Source organism: Geotrypetes seraphini, chromosome 7, assembly GCF_902459505.1.
Source record: "Geotrypetes seraphini chromosome 7, aGeoSer1.1, whole genome shotgun sequence".
NCBI lineage: Eukaryota > Metazoa > Chordata > Amphibia > Gymnophiona > Dermophiidae > Geotrypetes > Geotrypetes seraphini.
The window spans coordinates 856,389-871,478 of record NC_047090.1 but is presented as its reverse complement, the minus strand read 5'-3'; the positions used below and the strand labels follow the sequence as shown (position 1 = coordinate 871,478).

At 41.5% G+C, this 15,090-nt stretch overlaps 1 protein-coding gene across 1 annotated transcript in view; it reads left to right on the top strand.

Annotated features, from left to right (window-relative positions):
- Positions 1-15,090, top strand: part of UTP20 (UTP20 small subunit processome component) — a 204,108-nt gene that overhangs the window by 166,771 nt on the left and 22,247 nt on the right. The window contains exons 50-54 of the mRNA XM_033952529.1: positions 6,695-6,826; positions 8,940-9,050; positions 10,712-10,791; positions 10,875-10,944; positions 12,813-12,995. Of these exons, the coding sequence (XP_033808420.1) occupies positions 6,695-6,826; positions 8,940-9,050; positions 10,712-10,791; positions 10,875-10,944; positions 12,813-12,995 (576 nt within the window). The remainder of the gene's footprint in view (positions 1-6,694; positions 6,827-8,939; positions 9,051-10,711; positions 10,792-10,874; positions 10,945-12,812; positions 12,996-15,090) is intronic.

Sequence of the window (15,090 nt, the reverse complement as noted above, 5' to 3'; positions counted from 1 at the left end):
TTTCCTCAGCTGTCCACCAGCACCCCTTTCCTGCTCCCCCTGTCCAGCAGTAGCCCTTCTCCCTTCCTTTAACCTCCCCTGTGTCCAGCAGCACCCCATCCCTGCTCCCCCTGTCCAGCAGCAGCCCTTCTCCCTTCGTTTTACCTCCCCCCTGTTCAGCAGCACCTCTTCCCTGCTCCCTCTGTCCATCAATACCTGTCCAGCAGCACCCCTTCACTGCTCCCCCTGTACAGCAGCAGCCCTTCTCCCTTCCTTTTACCTCCCCCCATCCAGCAGCACCCCTTCCCTGCAATCCCACCCCTCCTCTGACGTATGGGATCATGTCAGAGGTAACGTGCTACCGAGGTGGAGAGCAGCCTGCGAGTTTCACTACAGCCGGCTGCTTTGAAGAGGAGGGCAGATGCGAATAAAGAGCAGCAGTGGCGGCAGCGATTTGTTGGCTGGCGGGCCAATTTGAACACCACACGGGCCTTAGAGTGAGTGAAAGCGGGAGCGGGGAGTCACCGGCTTGTTCTCCACCTCCTTGCGTCCGTCGTCACCCTTTAAAACTCCACATGCGCAGTAGGACTGGCACGGAGCTATGGATCACGAAGTTTGAAGTGCGCATTCGTGCTTAGGGTTTTATTATAGTAGATATATATAAAGTGTGCTCAGTGCCTCCTACACATGGGTCAAACAAAAAGACCAATGATTCAGGGAACCATCATCGCATCACTGTGTTTCCTTCTATAACACACCAACTCACAGAATTTAGGAAGTGATGATGTAATAGTTGGCACAGTGTTGTATGCAAATTTGTGATGCTGCTGCAACTGATTCCAGATTATTTTTTTATTTTATAACTATTTAGATTACAACCTTGCAAAACACTTGTACAGAAAAGTTGAGACAGCATAAACCAAAGAAAGAAAGGGAAAAAAAGGCCATCAATAAAGCACATAAAGGAAAATGAATCCCAATTAAACTATACGATGGCCTCCTGGCCACTCAAGCAGCTAAACTAGATAAGCAAATCTCCAATCTACTGATAACGACACCAGACTACAAGACGTTCAGAAAAGAAATAAAAACAAGAAATTCCTGAAACAGCCCTAACTTCAAACTTCCGGTCCTTCCTCCCCCCCCTCAGAAACTACATAACCTACTCTTCACCTCTCTAGAAAGGACACGTGTTCTTCCATTGTAACCCAATGTTTTTCATTTCTTTTGTAATCTGCCTTGAGCCGCAAAGTAATGGTGGAATAGAAATCTCTAATGTAATGTAATGTAATTAGTAGATGACAGCAGAAAAAGACCTAAGCGGTCTATTCAGTCTGCCTAACTCGTAGCATAAGGTACAATGTAGTACTACATATGCCTACTTGATCTTGATTTGTCCTTGCCAGGGCACAAACCAGCACTGGCCTTGTTCTCCAGCTACTTAAGCCCCACATCAGCACATTCAGATCTGTCCAGCCATGATCAAAGCATAGTCTCCTCTGCACTGGCTTTGCTTCCCTGTTCCTGGAGTTGTCAGAGAATGATGGGGGAGAAAAATTTGGCCTCGTCCCTGTGAACTCTATCTCCATCCCCGCCCTTTCCTCTGTCTGATCCCATCCGCGCAAGCCTTGATTTTATATTGAGATAATTTTATTAAAGTATAAAAAGAAAAATATTCTATACAACTGTCATTTTATAAATCACAAATACAAAAAAAGGATCAACAAAACCTGTCTCCCCTCCACTATCGTGAAAACTGAATGCTACATAGAAAATTCATCCTAACAGAATACCTCGGTTAAAGACACAGAACACAAATGGCAAATACATAATAGCTGACCAAAAACGATAAACATAAATTAAACCAAGCCACACCTGCCATGAAGTACAGCATCAAAGAAATAGATGTCAGGGATGGTATTAGGCCAAGAAGTGCAATTAGGGCAACTGCCCCCTGGCTAGAGAAAGCCCTAAGCCTGCTGGAAGCTGAAGATTGCACGGGCTAGTAGTGGGATTTGGGGTTTCTTCCCAAATTTCTGCCCTGGGCACTACCCAAGTCTAACACCAGCACTGGCAAGATAATCATTTCAGTTCTCATATATTCTAATCACAAAATAGAAAATACAATTATTTTTCTTCCTTTTGTTATCACTTCAACTAAAGCAAGGCAACACCTATAACAATAATTACGCCTCTAACGTTATTACGCCGCCCACAATTCGTTCTAACTCTTTCATACCCAATTCAAATAAATTAAAGTTAGGACTTATAAATTCCAGATCTATTAAAGGTAAATATCACTTAGTAAAGGAAAAGATTATTACAGAAGGTTTACATTTACTTTGTATAATAGAAACTTGGCTAACTGAAGGCGAAGAAGCTTATCTATCCTACTGCTGCCCACCAAATTACACATTTATCTTCAATCATCGTCAGAATCGAAAAGGAGGTGGGTTAGCCATAATTTACTTAAAGGATAGCCTAAATACTATCGAATATTCCACTGGAAATACTGAAATTGAATTCTTACAGGTCCAACTTAACTCTATTCCTAAAATAGACATACTCTTATTGTACATTCCTCCTCCAATAAATCAGAATAGTTTATTTTCTCTTCAAAATTTGATCTTTAATTACAGTTCTACATCGGAATTTCCTCTGATATTAGGAGACTTCAACTTTCACTTTGACGAACTTTCTAACCCCCTCACAAAAGAGCTTTTAACCTACACTGAAATACTTAACTTTCACCCCCTCATCCAAGAACCTACACACAAGGCCGAACATATTTTGGACATGATCTTTATCCCCAAATCAGAGTATCTTTACTGCAACAACACCTTAAATACTCCAGTCCCCTGGTCAGATCATCACTTAATATCTTTCGAGTTAACGATAAATAATAAAATAAATCCAACTCCAGTACCCAAGAAGATAACTTACCGCGATTATACTAAATTAGAACTCTCCTCAGTTTCTTCTTTCCTTCTCTCAAGGCCTCCCTTATTAGAAAGTGATACCCTTGAACACCAACTTAATTCTTGGAACGATACAATCCAACTCCTTTTAGACAAAGAGGTTCCCCTAATTAATAAAATAATATCCAACAAAAAAACTCAAAATCCATGGTATACACCAGAACTTTCACTAATTAAAAGGCAACTACGATCTCTAGAAAGAAAATGGCGGAAAAACAAAAATGACGTCAACTTAAAAGCTTTCATAGAACAATCTCAATACTATAAAAATAAAATCAATGAGTCCAAGAAAACCTTCTACTCAAATAAAATTAAATTAGCCAGAAATTCTTCTATTTTATTCTCTATATTAAAATCCTTCAATCTAAAACCTCAAAACGAAAATAAATGCTCAAATCTCTCAGCTCAAACTATGGCAGAGGCTTTCTGCAAAAAAATTACAAACATCCGTAAAAACTTTATCTCTGATCCTACCATTAACTCCTCGGAGTTAAACACTAATAATCTAATCCCTTGTGCAAAATGTTCTAACTTCAAAGTTCCATCGTTAGATGAAATAAAATCAATTTTTCAAAAAATTAACTTAAAAAACACTCCCTCTGAGATCATTCCTCCCTTAATCTTAAAAAAATATTTTTCTTGTTTTGGTCCACTATTGCACTCAATAATTTAAAAAAGTCTTTCATCAGGGGCAGTACCAAAAAGTTGGAAAGCATCAATAATATCTCCTATATTAAAAGACCATAAAATCAGTCACGACGACCCCACTAACTACCGTCCAATTGCTAATATTCCATTCTTAGCAAAAATCACAGAGAAAGTAATATTCACTCAACTATCAGACTTTGCCAATTCTACCAATACATTACATCCCAATCAAACAGGCTTCAGGAAACATCACAATACAGAGTATTCCTTAATTGGACTCACAACCAATATCATATATAACCTTGATCACCACAACTCGGTAATTTTATTTTCTCTTGACCTTTCAGCCGCATTCGACACAATTGACCATTCTCTTCTTCTCGACAGACTTCACTCTATAGGCGTTAGCGACCTAGCTTTGCAATGGTTTACCTCCTTTCTCTCTAACCGTACTTCTACGGTACGCTTTAACAATACAATTTCAAAACCTTTTTCCCAAAACTATGGTATCCCCCAGGGCTCAATTTTGTCTCCTCTCTTATTTAATATTTTTTTAGCTCCCTTACTAAACCTTAGCCAATCCATAGGTTTTACCACCTATGCTTACGCAGATGACATCCAGTTGACTCATGCATTCAACCCGGAAAATTCAAATGACATAACTCAAATTAACCAAAAATTAGAACAAATAAAAAATTGGCTAGTACAAAATAAACTTGCACTAAATGTATCCAAGACAAGGGCTCTATTTTTTCCTTCAAAACAAGACCTAAAACTATCAATCCCTTTTTCGATTAACAACACACCAATTGAATTAGCAACTTCACTTAAGATTTTAGGCGTAATCATCGATAGTAAATTTTCTTACCAAGAACATATTAACAACACAGTTAAAAACTGTTTCTACCGTTTGCGTCTAATCCGTTCAATGTCCAAGTTCTTAGAGCCAAAATCAGTAAATATTCTAGTCCACTCACTCATAATATCCAAATTAGATTACTGTAATTCCTTATTATTAAACATAACAAATAAGGAACAAAGACGTTTACAAATAATTCAAAACACCGCCATAAAATTAATACATCATGGAAAGAAATACGACCACGTGACTCCATATCTGATGAAATCTCATTGGCTACCCATTAACCAGAGAATAATATATAAAATAGCATTATTAGTCTTTAAAACAACTACTACAAACGAACCTCAGTTCATTAACCGCTTATTAATCCCACACTTCTCAAATCGCTCTCTCCGGTCTAATAGTCAGGAGTTACTTATGGTTCCATCATTGAAAATAATAGGAACTAGGCGACACGATATTTTTTCAGTCAAAGCCCCGCTCATCTGGAATTCTCTTCCTTTATACATTAGGAATATTAAAGATCTCACTTTATTCAAAACTAATCTAAAAACATTTCTGTTTAAAGCTTCCTTTAACCCTTAAATAGGAATCATCTTTCATTAATTGAAAATATCATAAATTTCGAAAATTTTCTTCAGGTACCCCTACCCCAATGTTCTAACCTACCCTACCCAATTTTCTTCGTCTATCTATGAGGACACAACAATATTGTAACTTTTTATCCCTCATGTTTTTCCCAACCATTCCAGTAGTGTCTGTTTTGTTAAGTGGTCACGAATATGTTTTTTAATTCACAAAAATGATCTTAACTGTTTTTACCCTTATATTTGTTGTAATGTTATTCGCTTAGAATTCTTAAGCGAACCATTAAATTTAAATAAACTTGAAACTTGAAACTTCATTTTATTTTTCAAGTCATGTTGGTCCCTGGCTCTGGTTTCTGTTTCCCTCTGTCATCTTAACTCACTCACTAGGGTCTACTGCTCATTTGAGATCTTCTTTTCTGTGCTCGCTATCCATCTTCCATCTTTGTGTCCCCTATACTTCCCCATCTAGCACCTCCCCTGTGTCCATCCATGTATTTATCATCACTACTCTGCGTCCTGCATTACTCAAATCCCTTCAGTGTTCCTATTCTCTCCTGCTTCTAGCACTTTCCCTCTGTGTCCATATACCCCCTCCCACTTCTGGCATTGCCCCTCTCTGTTCATGTACCATTCCCATGCAGCATCTCCCTTTGTGTCCCTGTCCCTAGTCTCCTCTCCATACCCATTCCCTCTGTTTCTGATACCTCTCTTGTGTCTCTCCCTCTCTCTTTTGTGTTCAGTATTTCATTCCTTCATCCGCTTAGTATGGCATCTCTTTTTCCCTTCAGCCCCTTCCATAGGTGCAGCACCTCTCTCCCTTCCCTCCAGTTCCCCCTCCTGCAAGTCCTGTAGCTCTCTCCCTTACCTTCAGTTCCATAGGTCAAACACCTCTCTCTCTCTCCCTTACCTTCAGCCCCAGTCCCCTCCTGTGCCCTTACTTCCTGCCCATCTGCTTCGCCTTGCATTCCCTCCCACTCTTACTCAGGGCCGATGGCTCCAGCTCCCCCCCCCCCCCCGGAAGATCCGGTGGGTCCGACCCCCTCTCCCTTATGGGTCCGGCGGGTCCAGCCAGCCTCCGTCCCTCCTGATGGCACACACCTTGAAGAGCGAGCCAGATTCTGCATACACGCCTTCTCGATGGTACTCACAGTCTTCCCTCTGCTGGGCTCCTCCTTATGATGCAATTTCTACTCTTTGCAAAAAGAAGAAGTTTCATCATAAGGAAGGCCACAAGCACAGTCGAGCAGGCATGTGTAGAGATCAACTCGCTCTTTCTTCAAGGTGTGTGCCAGCCGCAGGGAGAGAGGGAAGCCGGCTGGAGCCACCGGACCCGTCCGTGATCAGGGGGAGAGAGGGACTGAAGCTGCCAGACCAGCGAGGGAGGAGGAATGACTGGAGCCATGAGGGGGGCTGTGATTGTGGGTGGGGTTCCCCGCAGGATCAAAGCTTTTTACTACTCCGCAGGAAAAGGAAAAAGAAACCCCCAAAACACACACACAGCCAACTCATGCACCACTAATATACATGCATCTCTGAATTACACATTTTATTCCAATAGAGAGAATGACTTGAAAACAAGTCTCAAATGTACTGTTAGTGCTGTGAAAAGGTATCACTTTTATTTCTACATTTTTCAGGTGGTAACTTTGCTTGTGAGAAACACGAAGAGTCCTCTGATAACAGACAAGCAGCTACAGGTATTGCTTGGGTATGCAGAAGAGGATATATATGATTCGTCTCGGCAAGCAACAGCATTTGGACTTCTAAAGGTATTGGCAAATATTTAGACATATGGTTTAAGAAGGGAGTGCGAGGATTTCATTGATCAGTTAAAGGGGTGCGGGAACCCCAAAAAAATTAAGAACTCCTGCCCTATGCAGACCCTGGGAACCAAATAAGTGGCTTTTGACAATCACCTTCCTTTGTATTACTTTGGCAGTACAAATTGCCTTGTCAGTAAAGTTTTCTGAAAATGAATTGTTTTAGCAACTGAAATCATAGTGACACTCAGTGGAATCTATTCTGCTGAACATAAACCATTCAATATTCAGAGCTATTTAGCCGGCCAGGAACAGCTCTTGGCTGTCTAAATAGCACATAGCTGCCTAAGCACTGCTAATCAAATAAACAAAAATAGAGCAAAAAACTCTCAAAACTTCTGAGAGTTGAGTGATTAAAAGGAGTATCCTAAATTCAATGAAATAATCACTCTCAAGTATTCACAATAATCTGTTTTAGACCTCGTACAACTGTTATTGCCTCCATTTCTCTGAGCATAAAATTCACTAACAGTTGTACGCAGTCTAAAACAGGTTATTGTGAATACTTGAGAGTGATTATTTATTTTTAATCAGCATGAGACGGCAGCTGAATATTAGTGGTTAGCAGCCGGCTGTCCATGAAATTCAAACCACTGTCCTGCCAAATCTTTGGCCGCTATATGCTTAGCCGTCCAGTGCTGAACACTGGCCAAAAATAGAACAGAAACGGCAGGAATTGAATATCTGGGCTCAGCACTGATTGTGGGAGTCAACCCAGCTAGCTCCAGCTACCTGAGGGTTCGATACTAAGGACAATTCTTTTTAAAATTTTTATTACCAGCATTACAGAAGGTCTAGACCAGGGGTGGGGAACGAGGACCACAATCTAGTCAGGTTTTCAGGATTTCCTCAGAGAATGACACAGGAACAGAATTTGTCCCCATCTCTGTGGATGACCGCAGGAAACCATCCCCACCGTGTCATTCTTTAGTGTCTATCTCAACCTCAGTCCTTCTATAGCAGCAATCTTCAAATGCAAGGCTTGAGCATCAGTGGCTTTGCCAATTCATACTCTGATGATCAGTTAAAGGGCCAAGTATAAGATAATGAAGCCATTGTGACATCACTGATAAGCTTGGCTCTTATTGGTCCTTCTTATTAGCCTTCTACATTAGCATTCTTCAGTGCAAGGCTTGTTGGTCAGTGGCTGTGTCCATTCATACTCTGAATGACACGGAGATGGTTTACCACGGGGCTGCATGAGATCTATTTGCATGCTCTGTGCCTCCTCTGTATGCAGATAGATCTCAAGCATATTCATTGGGGAAATCCTGAAAACCCAACTGGATCGTGACCCTTGTTCCCCATCCCTGGGCTAGATAGAACTATACTGGTTTGCACATGATACGAAAGGGTAGACGGGCCAGGATTGGTAGAAAAAAAAAGTGTGTACAAAAATCTGTAAGGACAATCAAGGCTTTATAAGTAGTTTCAGTGTAAAGTCATAAATTGGGGCGAGGGGAGGGATTGCATCGATCTATTAACAACATAGCAGATCAATTACTGATGACTTTTAAGCATAATAATTTGAGATGGACAATATGAAGAAGCAATAAGGGAAACTACAGTATGACTCAGAGCATAAACCGAGGCAGCAACAGCAGAAAAAAAGGAGGTATTACCGTCTTGTAGAGGTCAGTAGTAAAATACCACCTTGAGTTCATTGTAGGGTTCAAATGACCAGTGGTTAGGCCCAGTATGAGCTGGAGCCTTCCTACTTTGGTCTCAGGCTCACCCAAAATTAGGGTTCCCTTAATGTGGCTGGCAGAGATCCCCCAAGCCCTCTACCGCTAGAATTTATGCAACCTGGACAGTGGTGGCAATACTCCAGAGCCAGAACCGCCGGCCCCCCTACATCCCCTTCCCCCAAATGGAAGCCCAGTTTTCAAAACTGAGCATGTGCAGTAGCAATAGCTTGGGGATACTATTTACCCAGGATCTGCTACAACTGACAGCTGGGGTAGATGTCCTTAGCCAGAGCAATGGAGATAGAAAGAACTGGGCAGACTCAATGGGCCAATTAGCTCCTAGTAACTCATTCTCTCCTATTACTCTTTCAAAGGCCATTTTATCACGAAAACTGGTGGTTCCTGAAATAGATGCAGTCATGCAGAAGGTTGCCAGGTTGGCAGTCACAGGACAGAGTGAGCCAGTCCGAGTTCAGTGCAGACAGGTATGTGCACTGTGGTCTACCATATTGCAAATATAACCGAGACGTCTTCATTTGTGAATGGTTGGGAGCATCTGAGACATTCCAGGCACAGGTGTTGACCATTTGCCATTAACATTTTATGGCAAAATAAACAAAAATTTTCGAAACTGTTCTTTGATTTTGTTTTGGGGGGGTTTTCCCAAAAGGCTTGAGTAGTCTAATAGTACAGTGACCTGAAAACCAGGAGAGCTCGGTTCAGTTCCCAGTGCAACTTCTTGTGACTCTGGGCAAATTACTTAAGTCTACATTGCCCTAGGTATGGGTGTATATATTCCTGGATCTATACAGGCAGTCCCTGAATTACAGACACCTAAACGTAGTTGAGGTTTCATTTGATTTCACTGAGCAGTGTTTCCAGTGGCAGAGACTCCAGGAATGATGCATGTCACATTAAGAACGGTGTGAGGTACTTTAGAGGGAATACTGGTGGGGACAGTTGGCCAAATCTAAATATTCTGAGTTACATACAAATCCGACTTAAGAACGGCTTTAAAAACGTAGCTCGTTCTTTTTTTTAATGTTTTAAATCTTTATTTCATTTTATAGTTTTGACATAATTATTAGTCAAATCAAAGAAATAATACAATACCAGTTCCAACATTGAAATAACAAAATAATCTAAAAAGAAAATTTTTTTTTACATAAAAGGAAACAAAATGAACTTCTTTTTCTCATCATTAAGGTAAAAAAAGAAAAAATTTAACTCCATTCTATATATACTGGATTGTAAAATTAAACCTCAATTTGAAACGTAGCTCGTTCTTATCCCAGGGACTGCCTTTACACACATGAAATATATATATATTAGTCTTTAAGCCCATTACATTAACGGGTGCTAGAATAGAAGTGTGTGTCTTTCTTTCTGTCTCTCTCTTTCCTCTGCTGTCCACCACCACCCCTTGCCTGCTCCCCCTGTCCAGCATAGCCCTTCTCCCTTCCTTGTACCTTCCCCGTGTCCAGCAGCACCCTTTCCCTGCTCCCCCTGTCCAGCAGCTCCCCCCTGACCTGCAGTAACCCTTCTCCCTTCCTTGTACCTCCCCCGTGTCTAGCAGCACCCCTTCCAGCAGGGAATTTTTACCAGCATGGGACACCTTGCAGCACCCACACGACACCCTCCAGCTGTTCTTCTAGGTGCCAGCTATCAAGAGTGAAACCGCCACCACTGCTCAAATGATGGCACGTGCAGACAGCCGGCGCAAGCCACCCTCAAGCTGCTGCACGCCACAAATAGAATATGGCCACAGAAGGACACAGCACGCTGTCAGGGATCACAGTCTCCTAAGTGCGCATGCGCGCTTAGGGTTTTATTATAGAGGATATATATATGTGTATGTGTATATATGCGTGTGTGTATATTTATTACCAGCCTTGGAATTTCACCTTATTGGTTAACAGCACATTGGATAATAATCAGGTACTCTTAAGTATTTTCCCTATCTGTCCTGGCAGGCTCACAAGCTAACTGGAATAATATGTAAGCCACTTTGATTGTAACCATAGAAAGATGGTAAAGTAAATCAAACCCATTCCTTTCCTTTCTCAATGTCTTTGCATTATTTCTCTGATCAATGTGGTACATAAGCTTGTTTTGGGACTCTGTTTTTTTGTTGGTTTTTTTTCAGATTTACCTGAAATATCTTCTTGATTATCCTCTCGGGGACCAGCTAAAGAATAATCTGGAGTTCATCATTGCACAGCTTAAGTGAGTTTTCATCTGTTGTTCCAAGGATTAGTTCTTGAGTCGTTGAGAAGGTTGACTGGTAACTGTCTATTTCTTTCTGCCAGCTATGAGTATGAGACAGGAAGGGAATCCGCTTTGGAAATGATGGCCTATCTCTTTCAGACTTTCCCCCAGGTAACTTTCTTTTTGGTTCATAAGTTCTGGTTTACCTTTACAGCAAAAATGGATATTTATTGTAATGCTCTTTTACATGTTTGTTAATAAGGTCACTTTCCAATCATACTAGATTATTTTATCTATTTCCATTTTATATTCTTATCCACTTTGGCCGAAATTCTGTATATGGCCTTGTAGAGAACAGAGACGGATGTAGTGCTTTACTGGATTGGACTGATGCTAGGATTTTTTGCAGACTGGATTTTAGTTCACTTTTATTTTATTTTATTTCATTTTATTTGATTTGATTATTCTGCTAGGTTTATGTTTTGGTTTTTTATTGTTGTTATTAAATTTTTATTGAAAATTATAGAAATACAAAACATCAAACATGCTAATTAGAAGTTGTGCACACAACCTTTTAGGCACATTCGATAAAGTTGGGTGCATCAGTTTTAGTATGCGAATCTCAAAAGGGGGCATAGCCAGGAGAGGAACATGGGCAGATGGTGGGCATTCCTAAAAGTTAAGTGCACTGTTATAGAAAATGCCTGATCCACGCACAACTTAGGTGCAAGGATTTAGGCCTGGTTTGCCTTGGCTTAAATGAGTTCATCTGAATGTTAGTGACACATATGGCCGCTAAGTGCAAGTGTATATATGGCATGTGCCTTTTATAGCATCATGCTAGATGCCGTTCTGATCAGCACCAATTTTTTACTGCTTAAATTGGGCTGCATCAATAGCAGTTCTGTCATTCAGCAGTTCTGCGTAAGTTTTAGCGGCCAACCTAAAACCAGATATTCATGGCCCGGCATTGAATATCTAGGAATACAGTGCTCCCCTGCGAATTTGTGGTTGGTGGTTCACGGTCCTGGCCATTCGCGGTATTTTCCAATCGCCGACCAGAAGACAGCTGGAGAGGCAGGAGAGGGCAGCCGAAGCGCCTGTACTATAGTCGGGCTACACCAACCGAGAGCTGCGTGTCAAAGCAACTCCTGATTGGTGAGGCCCGACTTTAGTACAGGAAGAAGCGGTTGGAGCATACAGCGAGTGATTTCCTTCACTCGGTGCTCCGGCTGCTCTCTCCTGCCTCTCCTTCTGCCCTCTCCAGTCTCTTCCATGAAAAACCGTATTTGCGGTTTTTCAAGATTCGTGGGAGTTCCTGGCACGGAACCCCCATGAATATCGGGGGAGTACTGTACATCCAGTGGCAGACATAAAATCGTTGTCTCCTGCTGGCGGAATATTGGCTAGTGTATGGTTACTTTGACACCTAATCAGCATATTACTGATGTGATACTAGTGGAAACAGATTGCTTCTTGGGGTTTTTTTTGTTGGGTTTTTTTTTCAATTATATTTATTAGCAATTGCAAAAGGGGGCGAGCCCTGGCCATTGTTCGCTCTTTTGGGGACGTTTCTGGCCTAAGAGTCAATTGCGATAAATCTGAACGTGAACTCTCAGGCCTTGAGCATGTACACATGCTCAAGGCCCAGCACAGGAGGCAGATCTTCAGGCACCGGCACCAACGCACAGGACATGATGGTGCCGGTGCGGAGGCTACACTAAAGTAAGAAAAGGGTTTGGGTGGGTTGGGGTCCTCAGGTCGCGGCAGGGGGTGCTGGATCGCGGGGGGGATGGTGCCGGTTCGCAGGGGGGCGCTTGCAAATCGAGGCGCGCTCGGTTTCCGAGGCGCCGATTTTGTGAATGTTTTGCTCATCTTGCAAAACACTCTCAAACCGGTGCACTCGTAAACCGAGGTACCACTGTACTTTTAATATTGTACAGTATGTACACCGCCTTGAAGTCTGATTTGGCAGTATAATAAGATTTTAATAAACGTGAAACCTGGAGATAACAGGGTGCGTATCCATTTTGTTCCAGGGACTGCTTCACCAGTACTGCGGCTTGCTCTTTGTTCCTGTTGTGCTGAGGATGATAAACGATGACTCAGCGAAATGCAAGAAAATGGCGGCCATTGCAGGGAAATCTCTCCTCAATCAAATAAATATTGAAAACCAGGATCTGATGTTTTCTCTGGCTTCTGCCTGGTTTCAGAATGAGAAGGTAGATCCTGCTTCAGATCTCTCTTAATTGTTGTCAGTGTTTTAAGGACTTGAAAAGATTTGTTTGTTAGTTCAGCGGTCTGTTTTAATTCACTAGATGCAGAGAGTTAAGCTTAATACTTAACAGGTAGAACTAACAGCAAAGATCGATGGATCAATCACTACTTCTATATCAGATCAGTGAAAAAACTAAAATGATGACACTAAGATTCCTGAACCTGAATATAACACAAACTCCACTAGGTTGGCAAGACAACAATTTGTTGTTTCTATTCTGCTACCAGGCGCATGCGGCGCTACACATTGTACATATAAGAGACATGGAAAGAGGGATCTCAAAGTGTTCATATTATGAATTATGTACCATCTTTTTCATGATAGTGACTCACACTCTGGTAGGCAATAGAGAAGTGCTTTCATAGGAAATTTCAAATTATTTCCAAAACAGAAAAGGAGCAAAATTTTTTTCAATATATTAAAAAAAATTAGTCCAGGCTTTGCCCTCTTACCGTAGAAGTTGCCCTACACTATGTTGGAATTGATCCTTAGTTTCCCCCCTACCCCCCCCCCCCCCCGCCTTTTATTTTATTTTTTTTAGAAAACGGTAGCGCAGTTTTTACCACTGGCCATGGCGGTAACAGCTCCGACACTCATAGAAATTTTATGAACATTGGAGTTGTTACCGCTGCAGCCGGCGCTAAAAAACACACTACAGTTTTGGGAAAGGGAAAGGGGGGGGTTCTGTCTTGTCAATAATACTAACATTGAGGATGACACCGTTCTTTCTGCTATAGAAGATCAGGGCATTGGAAGGATTTTGTTTTGTGGGAGTTTGTTTTTATTAATTTGTCTACAGTTGGAGTCTGAATATTTTTTTATTTTACTTTTCATATTTTTTTACTAATTGTTTTGTATGGGGGGGTCATTATTTATTTATTTATTTTTTAATCTTTATTGATTTTCCATTACTAACAAAAAGTGCAACACAATATTCATATCAGTAACAATAACAAATAAGCACTTAAATTCAATCAGTAGCAAAGCAACAATATAATCCCCCATCCCACAATTACATCAAGGAATCACACTAAAGATATATCCCTCCCCTCCCCCCCGGATGTGTCTGAATTATACCAACACAGAAGGATAAAAGAACTATAACAATTGTACAAATGACGTCAATGGACCCCAAACTAAGTTAAATATCTTAGAATGCCCTAGTATTTTGGCATTCATTTTCTCATATCTATAGCTTAAAAATAGGCTCACCCACCAAAAAGAAAAATTAAGTCGCTCACAATTTTTCCAATTACAAGTTATCAGCTGCATAGCTATCCCAGGCATAATCAGAAAAGGCCGGCATTTATAGCGATCCATGGGGGGCTTAATATACTGTAATGTTCCACATATAACTACCTCATATGTCAATGGAATTGTAGATTCCAGTATGAGATTAATCTGTTCCCATATTGACTTCCAAAAGTTGAGTATCCAACAGATGATCCAATCTCCCAATGTCTAGATGATAGTGCTAGCATCTCTTAGATTTAGAACTGTCTAACTTTTGTAACCTAACAGGGGTCCAAAAAGATCTATGTAACAAGAAAACCAGGTTTATCTCATAGACGCGTCTCTGATGATGTCATCAGGGACGTGCCAGAGTAAATCAGGGCAGTAGAAGGCACCGAAGCAGCGTGTGTAGAGTGCTGCACACGCTGCTGGAATCGTCAGGTTTGTCGGGACCGCGGAAAGGGAAGGGGGGGTAAGGGAAACGCTACTGCTGCACAGGGAAGTGGTGTGAGGGGAGGGAATGCTGCTGCTGTGGCTGCTGCACAGGGAAGTAGGTGGGGGAAAATGCTGCTGCACAGGGACATGGAAGGGGAGGGAATGCTGCTGTGGCTGCTGCACAGGGAAGTGGGGGGGGGGAAGAAAGACAGACAGCGGGAGGAAGGCAGACGGAAAGAAAAGAAGAAAGACAGACAGACAAAGAGGGTCAGGGAGAGAGACAGACAGAAACAAAGACAGCGGGAGGGAGAGAGAGACAGAAATAAAGACAGACAGACATATATTCTAGCACCCATTAATGTAACGGGCTA